General features: G+C 39.2%; 1 protein-coding gene across 1 annotated transcript in view; it reads right to left on the bottom strand.

Moving 5' to 3' along the window:
* Positions 1 to 1,039: 1,039 nt before the first annotated feature.
* The window catches only part of RFX6 (regulatory factor X6), a 55,879-nt gene continuing 45,796 nt past the window's right edge, over positions 1,040 to 11,122 (bottom strand). The window contains exons 14-19 of the mRNA XM_034991465.1: positions 10,760 to 10,877; positions 8,649 to 8,771; positions 7,776 to 7,982; positions 5,915 to 6,427; positions 4,854 to 5,066; positions 1,040 to 1,215 (exon numbers count right to left, since the gene is read on the bottom strand). Of these exons, the coding sequence (XP_034847356.1) occupies positions 1,040 to 1,215; positions 4,854 to 5,066; positions 5,915 to 6,427; positions 7,776 to 7,982; positions 8,649 to 8,771; positions 10,760 to 10,877 (1,350 nt within the window). The remainder of the gene's footprint in view (positions 1,216 to 4,853; positions 5,067 to 5,914; positions 6,428 to 7,775; positions 7,983 to 8,648; positions 8,772 to 10,759; positions 10,878 to 11,122) is intronic.

Here is an 11,122-nt window from a genome sequence, read left to right as displayed (position 1 = left end):
ATGAGTCTTACAACAGACCTCTCAGCTAAGACATATGATAAAGAAAAAGAAACAGAGCTAGATAGATGGTGTATCAAATTCTACTAATGAATTCCTCACTTCTGAATTCAGATGATCCCTGAACACTCATTCATTCTCAGTTTCTAAGCCAAGTACTTGATGAAAGACTGCTTCCAAATCTGTAGAAGTTCCAACAGTCTATCAGCCACAATTTCCTTATATTTAAATGCAGCGATATGATATGCAAATATTCTTGAATTATGATGTTTTGACCAACCAGCTTTAGTCTTTAACTCAATATCCAAAGGAGCTTTGCCTGCAAATCCCAAGCATTCTTCAGAAATATTAACAGCTCTGAGAGCAATTAAGCCTTTAAAAATATTCATACTTTATTTCTTTCATTTCTTCTTATCTTTCTTAAATAAAGAGGGAAAGCATTTATAATCTCCGTTCAGTTACATAGAATTGGAATACTGCTATGTAACAGAAATCATCACACTAATGCACAGGATTGAAAGTCAAGCAACTTTGGTCTAGGCTGAACTGAATTAAGTCTTAACCCTGTAAACATTTCCATAGGAGGTAGAACATACACATTTGACTTTTGGTCAAACAAGGGATAGTAAACAATGATTCTGAGACCCTAATAAATTAAATTAAAGTTATTTTAAGGCATTAAATATTTTTTCCTTTTATAGACCAAAGATGAAACAGCACACAGATCTTCAATAAATTAGGAAGCAAAATATTAAATCTTCATAGTTGAAATGTTTGCATCTCCAAAGCTCCACTGGTTCCACTTGATAATGTTTGAAACTCTAATTAATAATGAGATCACATTTCAAACAATTTGTGTGCAAGGCAAAGTCTGCAAGTATCTCCACTCATTATGGAGTTGTCCATGGTTTTGTATCAGTGACTTGAAAACACAATGTCCTGTCACTGTATATTCCATTTTCTTTACCCTGATGGCAATCTGAGTGAATAATATTCGAGCAGTAGAGATTGTTGGTTTCATTCCCCACCCAACACTGTTGGTTTAAGTGCCTCCGGCTGCTGTTCCCATGAACACAGTGTTAATGGGTGGTAAAGAGGACACCATTTCTCTACCACTCGCTCCGTGGGAATCCAGGGTCTCTTGAGCTGGATACTGATTGGAAGTTCCATACATACACTGAGATGCGGAGGAAGGAATTGGTGTTTGCAAGCTGGATGCTGTAAGGGAAAATATAATCAGCAATTGCATATTGACTGATATGTTTTTTTCTTTAAAGTGCCACTCACATTAAGCCTCTGTATTTATTTTTTGCATTTATCACACATATCTGTGCTATTTTCCTAGACATTGTTTTTTCTTCTACACATTTCACAAAGAAAACTCAATTTCAAACTTAAATTAAGAGACAACCTTATCACCCAAATATATCCCAAATCTACCTCCTCGTTCCATCTACACTTCTTCCATTGTTCAAACCACCATCTTCATCACTTTCTTACACCACACACAAAAACAAACTCAAAATTAACGAAAGACCTAAATATGAAACAGGAATCCATCAAAATCCCAGAGGAGAACACAGACAGCAACCTCTGTGACCTCGGCCACAGCAGCTTCTTGCTAGACATGTCTCCAAAGGCAAGGGAAACAAAAGCAAAAATGAACTATTAAGACTTTATCAAGACAAAAAACTTTTCAACAGCAAAGGAAACAGTCCACAAAACTAAAAGACAACAGACAGAATGGCAGAAGATATTTGCAAATGACATATCAGATAAAGGGCTAGTATCCAAAATCTATAAAGAACTTATCAAACTCAACACCCAAAGAACAAAAATAATCCAGTCAAGAAATGGGCAGAAGACATGAACAGACATTTCTCCAAAGAAGACACCCAAATGGCCAACAGACACATGCAAAAATGCTCAACATCACTCAGCATCAGGGAAATACAAATCAAAACCACAATGAGATACCACCTCACACCAGTCAGAATGGCTAAAACTAACAACTCAGGAAACAACTGATGTTGGAGAGGATGTGGAGAAAAGGGATCTCCCTTACACTGTTGGTGGGAATGCAAGCCGGTACAGCCACTTTGGAAAACACTATGGAAGTTCCTCAAAAAGTTAAAAATAGAGCTACCCTGTGACCCAGCAATTACACTACTAGATATTTATCCAAAGGATACAAACATAGTGATTCAAAGGGGCACCTGCACCCCAATGTTTATAGCAACAGTGTCCACAAGAGCCAAACTATGGAAAGAGCCCAGAGGTCCACTGACGAATGGAATAAGAAGATGTGGTGTACACACACACACACACACACACACACACACACACACACACACACAGAGGAATATTACTCAGCCATCAAAAAGAATGAAATCTTGCCATTTGCGACAATGTGGATGGAACTAGAGGGTATTAGGCTAAGCAAAATAAGTCAGTCAGAGAAAGACAAATATCATGATTTCACTCCTATTTGGAATTTAAGAAACAGATGAACATAGGGAAAAGGATGAAAAAATAAAATAAGACAAAATCAGAGAGGGAGATAAACCATAAGAGACTCTTAACAATAGGAAACAAACTGAGCGTTGCTGGAGGGGAGGTGGGGGGGATGGGGTTACTGGGTGATGGACATTAAGGAGGGCACTTGTAATGAGCACTGGGTGTTATATGCAACTGATGAATCACTAAAATCTACCGCTGAAACTAATAATACACTATATGTTAATCAGTTTATTTTAAATACAAAAACTTAAAAAACTAAAACAAAAAACCACTATCTTCTCCTACCTGGACCAACACAGCAGCCTCCTCACTGGTCTCATGACCCTCACCTTTGCCGTACCCTCTCATTCTGCAGGGAGCCGCCAGGATAATGTTGCCTAAGTGTACAGTACATTGTCACTCTTCTCAAATGCTACAATGACTTCCCATTATTCTTAGAACAGAATCCAAGCTCCTTGCCCTGGTTCACAGCACCTTCTGTGAACTGGTCTCTGTCCGCTGATTTTACTCTACTGTCTTCATTCACTATGCTCAAAACACACTGGCCTTCTTTCTGCCCACTGAATTTTCCTTGTTCTCATTTCAGAAACTACGCACTTATCATTTCTTCTGCCTAGAACTCCACCATCAGACCTTCATGTCAATGCTTCCTCATCACTCAGCTTTCAACTCCAATATCTCTGTCTCAGGATTCCTTTCCCAACTATCTTACCAAAAGCAGTTTCTCCATAACTATTTGTCATTTTACCCTATTCAACAGATTTCAGAGTACCCAACATTATCTTTTTAATGCATTTGTCTATTTATCTATTGCCTTATCTCTCCTTACTAGAATGTAAACTTCTTATAGGCAAGAACTCCATCCCAATCACCACTATAACCTCACGCCTAGAATGAAGTTGGGCACATACTAGTAGGTTCTCAAGAATTTGACCAACTGGCTCTCTGACACTTTTCCTGCATGTATGGTTGCTGACTTCTCATTGCTGTTTTTCTCATTTTTCTAACTACCTACTCTATCCCTGAAAACCAGTCTTTATAACTAAGGAAACAGACAGTGGGTCCTACCTTCCCTTGCACTCCTTACCCACCTACTCTAGTCCCTCTTTTCACTCAGAAGCCCTCTTTGCTATTTACTTGTAAGCCAGCTCTGACAACTAGAGCTTAGAATCCCTCCTACACCCAAGCTATGTTCCAGCAAAGCTTCCACTATCTCTACGAGTAAACAGAACTAATAGTAACAATAGCAGCAAGGTACATTTTAATCTCACGGTGAGGAAACTTCCTGAAGTGGAATTTTCTGCTTCATTAGAGTAACCTAGAAGCAATGACCATCTGCAGATAGCATGAGATGAGCTGCTAGACTCTGCTCAAGGAGCATCTGTGATGGTCACGGGAAGGGAAGAAGTGCTTCCTATTGAGTTATTGGAAAAGCACACTGAGAGGGGAGAGATGGAATTTATCTCATTTTCCCTATGCTCCAGTTGGGTGTCAATGCCCTTGAAATCTATTCCACTGGAAGATTTCAACCATCGCATAAAAGCATTAACACTCTGCCTTGATATTTACATGCATCTATACTTGTCCTGTGATCCCTTATTAGTAATATGGGAAACTAAATCTATCCATATATTTTTGCCCCTTTTTTTCAACTCACTGATGTATGGAGTTCCTACTATGTGGCAGACACTTGGCTGGGTAGCTGCTGATGTATCTAGTACGTTGCAGGATTTTCCCAGGGAGAGCAACCTGGTTGCAAGAAGATGCTAGGGGACTTCCTGGCAAACACAGTTTTGCTAATTTTTACTTAAACTGTATGTAGCAGAACAATAAAAACAGCAACATTTTCTACAGAGCTGTCTAATTACATTTTACATATAATTGAGAAAATGACCGTAAAGTCAGCACTGTTTTAAACCTGGAGTGGTTTTAGGGTACTGCTGGAGAATACGGGGTCCAAAGACACCTCTTGGCACTGCCCCTGGGGCCAACAGTGAACAAGAGAGTGTGAGAAAAAGACAGCATTCCTGCCCTCGTAAAACTTAGTCTTTTAGACTGCATCTGACGGGCTATATTTATTTTTTGCAAACATAAAAGATGCCAGCTATGCTTTGTGAAAGAATAACAGATTTAGCATTAGGATGCACAGGGACATATATAATGGGAACTGGGAAGACGTTACTAATACAAAAATAAGACTTGAGATCCAAAGTGATGAATCACCCGTGGGAACATGAGTGCCCCGTTCACCTCAACAGTCACCCTCCAAAGTAAAACCACGTACTTGAGGTTAATAGCTTTTGAAAATGTTTTTAAGAACTACTAAAATAATTTACCTACTACTGGAGTTCGACACGCAACTGAAGGTGATGTGTCTGCGTAAAACGAGCTGGTCTGCTTTCTACTACTGTCATCTAAAATGTTAAGTGGATCGTGGATGTCACTGTAAGGAGGCAGTGAGCGAACACTGCTGATGACGGAAACATGTTGATTCACCATCGATCCAAGTCTATGAGACTCTGGGTAGTTTATGTTGCTTCCATAGTATCCTATAACAGAAAATGTCAAGAATGTACCATTCACTTACTACAAAGAATATTCCAGGAAGGAAAAAAGGACAAGGTAATAGGGTACAGCCCTAAAGATCCCCTGTTATAAATATGACATTCACATCTCCATTTACTATAGATTTGGATTCGTACTTGTATATGGATATGGTTCACTAGGCTGGTTTTTTGTTTTTAAAAATACAAAGCCGTTATCCTATTGTTAAGTTTCAGATATAAGACTACACCTCTCTCATGTTTTCCTCACTTAATTAACAAGATCTTCCTATAAAGAAAAAAAGCACTAAAAACCTCTCACAAAGACTACACTACTTGTCAAATACCAATTTTATCTACAGATTTATGTTTCTGGAAGAAGGCCTGGCCTACACTTAGGAGAGAGAACACAGCCTGCTTTGGAGGCTGAAGAAGTCCACAGATCTTTCCAATTCCCTAAACTCTAAGTGTTTTATCAGACTAACAGGGGGCACTGTTTGGGTCCTAAACTGTAAGATCTGCTGCTAGTTCTCCAGAAGAAACATTATTCACTAGAAATATTTTCAAAGGACAAAACATTCTTCTTTTGGGCTTATTCAGGGAGATCTCAAACATAGTTTGACGTAAAATATTTTTTCATCATTTGTGGCATTTAGAAGGGCAACTTTAAAAAACCACAAGAATTAGGGACATGTTTGTATGTGGAAGAAATGAGCTCCAAGTATTTAAGATTCCATGAGCTTTAGAAACTTTACATGGGATGACATGCTGCTCAGCAGATCTGGAGCTCAGTGTCTGATTTTGCCTTATTACCATCTCAAAAACCGGGGAAAATTCTTTAAAAATTTCGATACCATTAGGTGAACTAGGAGGCAATGCTGCTCCTTGACAGTTGGTCGCCCCTGTGTTGCTCAGGAAATTGAAGCTTCCTGTATTTAAAAACTGCATACTGTGTGAATCTTGGCTGTGTGAGGATGGTCCATAGCTGGAAGGTGGTCGAGAATTATATGGAGGCCCAGCACAGCTGCCAGTGAAGAAGTCTCTAGAAAGCTGCTGTTCACTCCAGGCCATGCATCGACTATGCTCGGGGCGATGAGGATAGAGTCCTGATGGGGGGTGAGGCTGTGCCCTAAACACAGTCTGATAGTTAGAGTTGGTCCCATAAAAGTCATGATTGCCTTGAGGATGGGTAGGATAAATGGACTCTGGGAATGATGAGCAGTGTGATGGCACTGACAGGACCGGGCCCACACTTGGAGGTCTCCCCGCCATAGGCCCCTGGTTAATGACGCTTCCTCGGCTTGCCATGGCTGGAGAAATGGGTGGTGTCATCAGATGACCAGTACTCTGGGAAAGCTCCATTTGACCTGGAAACAAATTCACAGAGCATTCACCAGTGGCAAATTAAAATAAATGGGCACACATCTTTAAAAATTATCCAAAAGATGTATTAATATACTTTTTTCCAATTTGGTTCATTCTCACTCTCTAAAAATAACAGAACTGGGGAACACTGAAAACCTAGGTTTAAAAGATACCATCACAATAAGTAAGTAAGTAAATAAATAAATAACACGATTGCAATATATGTATATTTCACAACAGGGAAGACTTTTGGTGTCAGTAACTGTGGAAAAAAGTCTGGGATGTCTTCATGTTTCCATGGCTATGAAGATAGTTAGAGCTCAAGCTTGGGAAGGTCAAGGGATCTGCTCTTCACATTTCTCCATAATTAAAAACCAAGCTAGGGGCGCCTGGGTGGCTCAGTTGGTTAAGCGACTGCCTTCGGCTCAGGTCATGATCCTGGAGTCCCGGGATCAAGTCCCGCATCGGGCTCCCTGCTCGGCAGGGAGTCTGCTTCTCCCTCTGACCCTCCTCCCTCTCATGCTCTCTGTCTCTCATTCTCTCTGTCTCAAATGAATAAATAAAATCTTTAAAAAAAAAAAAAAAAACAAGCTGAATGCTAAATGGTTTGATTTTTAGGGTAAAAGGAAAAGGCAATAAAGTCAAAATGACCACAGCTTCAAAGCAGCCGATTCAAACCATCATGCAAACACCACTGATGAACAATGAGCTATGAATGCCACCAACTCCCTGGATGTCTGATTTTCCATTGGTAGAATTAGGCCCCTGAACTCAAAGGCCCTTTCAGATTTAAAATTCTGTGTGTCCAATGAAGTTATATCTATGAATTTCAGAAAAGACGTAAGGCAAAAGCAGACTTAAAATATTATCTAGTAGTGAGTTCTAGCCACTAAACATTCAGATTGATACAAAGGGGACTCTAGACCAGAGAGGAAAATTATTGTCATCGTTATCCTAAAGTGACCAAATCTACTTTTTAATGGAGGAGAAATAAAGTCTCCTCAAGAGCCAAAAATAAACAAGAAGCCCATTTTTTGACTCTCAAAACATCTTCAAGATTTCATATATACCAAATCTAATTTTTTCTTCCACCAAATGAAAATAACTTATTATTTGTATTTCCAACATACCTAAGCAAGCACATCACAGTGTGGTACCTATGTTAATAATGGTATTGACAAAAGTGTGAATGACAAATGCTGAAAGTCACAAAAAATATAAAGCTTTAATAAAAGTTAGTAAAGGCCAGCCTTTTTTATCCTTGGAATGGCTGGATGTTACCAGGTTTGAAGAAAACAAAGGAACGGGCTCCTGAGAGACGGCGTGAAGCCCAAGTGTTTCACAGCGTACCTGTGAGTGGCATGGTGTCCGTATTCCCAGCAGGGAATGGGTGCAGAGCAGAGGGTAAGCCTCCAGGATGACTGGATGACAGAGGAAGATAGGCTGTTTCCACATGGCTTTCATTCTTCACAGTGTCACTGGAAACAGTGCTCCCTTTATTACGGTTGGCCAGAAAGCATGAACTTGGAGAAGCAGTGAAGGCAGCTTTACTTGCATCTGGAAAGATTTTTTTTAATGGGAAAGCTAACATCATTCCCATATTCCTAATAAATAAGCCCAAGAAAATGAAACTGAAAATGTTTTAGGGTTGTGTCACAAATCCAATGTCAGAGAAATATCTTCCATGGGAAACAAGGCCGGCAGATCTTTGGTCGTGGCAGTGGTGCTGGGGATTCTGTGGTCATGGTTATCTGTACATTTGTAAGTGTCACGTGTGTTCTGGGGGGGCACTAAGGAATCCACACTGGAGTGGACAGTCTTCAAAATGCAAATCATCACATCCCAAATAGACATGTTCTCTTCCTTCTCCAAATTCCTATAGAACTTATTTCTACACCATTTATAAGGTGGTATACCACAGGTGTTGTCTTGAATTATGGTTATTTTTTATTATAATCACCGCTCCACCTTCATTTCAATTCTCACAAGAACATCGATTTTATATCCTCCAGAGCTTCCAGCAAAGTCCCTTGACTACTCTATGTGCAAATGGTGGAGAGAAAAAAATAGTGCTCCGATAGTGTTCATATCCTGAGTTATTTGTGACATGCTTGGGAAAAAACCTCTGAGACTATTACAGACCCACTACACATGTACTTACAAATTCTTAAATTTAGGTTTAAAGAAAGAAATATGCAAAGCAAGATATACATTTTAAATTACCTGAATTCTTCATATACTTGTCCAATAAATTCTGTAACTCCTGCTCTTTGTCGTTATTGAACTGGGTCTCCATGGCGAGGAGAATGTATTCATCAAGGAGCATTCGGATCAAATGGAAAGAACCTTGTTGTGGATGGGAATGGGGAGAGGACAATGTCAGATGAAAGGAGGGAGAGAAGGAGAAGGAAAGAGAGAGGGAGAAGTCGAGTTATCTTTGTGACCATCTCACAACACTTTACAAGGAGCAACTGAAATCAACAAATACTTGTTGGACTTTAAATGACCTGCTAAGACCAACATGCTTAACTTGAGCCTCTAATCTTTCTGTGTACCGCCTGCTCAGCTTACTGTGTGTACTGTCCTGCCAGCTCTTTGGCCACTAATTACATCAAAGGAAAATACGGATGAAAGTGAGACATACTTTATGCTCTAAGAGGGCACACACTGGAATGTGATAAGCTTTAACCTGGGGAGAATGAGCTCTACTCTGCTCTATTTCTGTTTGCTTTGTACTAAATAATTAGACAATGGCCACCATGGTCTGAAAAAAGTATCAAGTAAGATGCCTTCTAGCCTGAAACAAAGTTCTCTTTGGTTTGGACAAAAGCAAAGAGTCATTTTCATTTGGAAGTTGTCCTGGAAAACCTTAAACTTCTTTGAACTATTCCACAGACTTCCCAACAAAAGTCTGGTTTCATCACAAAGTCAGGCTTCAATGTTGTATATGTTAAGAAACCTTACATATAAGTAAGAGATTTCAAATAAAAGGCTCAAGACATTTTGTTCACCCTCCAATGCAAGTTCACTGATTTTATCTAGTTCCACTGAGAATTAAATAAAAACAACCTAGTTAACCATAACCTATTTATAATGTGAAAATTTCTTGCAAAGCAACTACTAAATGCAGAAGTACTGTCCACGAGCTAGCATTATAGCTGCAAAACTAAGAATCCCAGAAATTTTAAGAAAACGAAGGTATTCAATTTTTGAAAGAGCTAATTTGACTCAGTTTATCATTTCACAAGTCAAATCGATCAGGAAAGATGTTTCAGAAACATATGAGAGCATGTCTTCTCAGCTGCTCTTTGATTCTCGCAGTGCAGCTATGTGGTTCCTAGAAAAGATGCAAAAATTTGCCATACTGCAATGAGTAGTGCCTCTTGAAAATAATGTACTAATTATTGTTTACTTGCTTGTTTAACAAAAAAAAAATTATCCAAGTACTGATGGCATGTAATGATAATAGCTGCTATTCATAAAATGTTCACCAGGTACTAGACTGTGCTTTTGTAAGTATCATCTCACTAAAGTGCCTACACAACCCAATAAGAGCAATATTCGTCCTCTTTTTTTAAGTGCTTGAAGTTTTTATTTAAACTCTAGTTAGTTAACATATAGCGTAATATTGGTTTCCAGAGTAGAATTTAGTGATTCATCACTTACATATAACACCCAGGGCTCAACACAACTAGTGCCCTCCTTAATATCCATCCCCCAGTTAGCCCACCCCACCCACCTCCCCCCCCACCCCCGCCAGCAACCCTCAGTTGCTCTATAGTTAAGAGTCTCTTATGGTTTGCTTCCCTCTCTCTCTTTTTTTCTTCCTTCCCCTATGTTCATCTGTTTTGGTTCTTAAATTCCACATATGAGTGGAACCATATGGTATTTGTCTTTCTCTGACTGACATTTCACTTAGCATAATACACTCTAGCTCCATCCACATGTTGCAGATGGCAAAATTTCATTCTCTTGTATGGCTGAGCAATATTCCATTGTATATATACCACATCTTCCCTATCCATGCATTAGTCAATAGACATTTGGGCTCTTTCCATAGTTTGGCGATTGTTGATAATACTATTATAAATATTCATCCTCTTTACAGTGAGCAGAACAGCTTGGATTAAAACCAAGCCAGAGAGAAGCAGTGTTAGGATTTAACTGCATGTGGTCTGACTCCAAAACCCAGGTTCATAACTACCATTCTCTACTGGCTCAATAGTCAGATTTGAGAAGTGACAGTCCCCCATGTTTAAAAACTGACAGGAACTGTGACTGGAGAGTGAATGATGTATTCAGGGAGGAAGAGCTTTATAAAGCACATGAGATACCAAAACTGGATGCATTGTTCAAGGTGAGGTTATGCATTACTCGAGCACCAAAAAAGCTCCACTTAAGCAGAAAGTCTTGAGCCCTCTTCTTTAATGATCTTCCATTTTGTTTGCTGGTCTACAAGTAAAGGAACAAAACGAAACTATAAAATCTGTCATCTCATTACTACATGCATCCTACATAAAATCAAGAGGTTGATAAGCTGTCTGACAAATGGACAGATGGCATGACATGCAATTTATTTATCAGATATAATGATCTGTCCAGGGATTTTAATGTTCATCTGTCTTTGTTATCATTTTTAAGGTTAATAGATCTTTATTCCGTATGGTTTTGTTACCGAACAGAATTGGACAACAAAA

This window comes from Mirounga leonina, unplaced genomic scaffold (genome assembly GCF_011800145.1).
Source record: "Mirounga leonina isolate KUSES-001 unplaced genomic scaffold, KU_Mleo_1.0 Mir_53, whole genome shotgun sequence".
NCBI classification, from domain to species: domain Eukaryota; kingdom Metazoa; phylum Chordata; class Mammalia; order Carnivora; family Phocidae; genus Mirounga; species Mirounga leonina.
The sequence above is the reverse complement of the archived record's forward strand: the minus strand, read 5'-3'. Positions and strand labels throughout refer to the sequence as shown.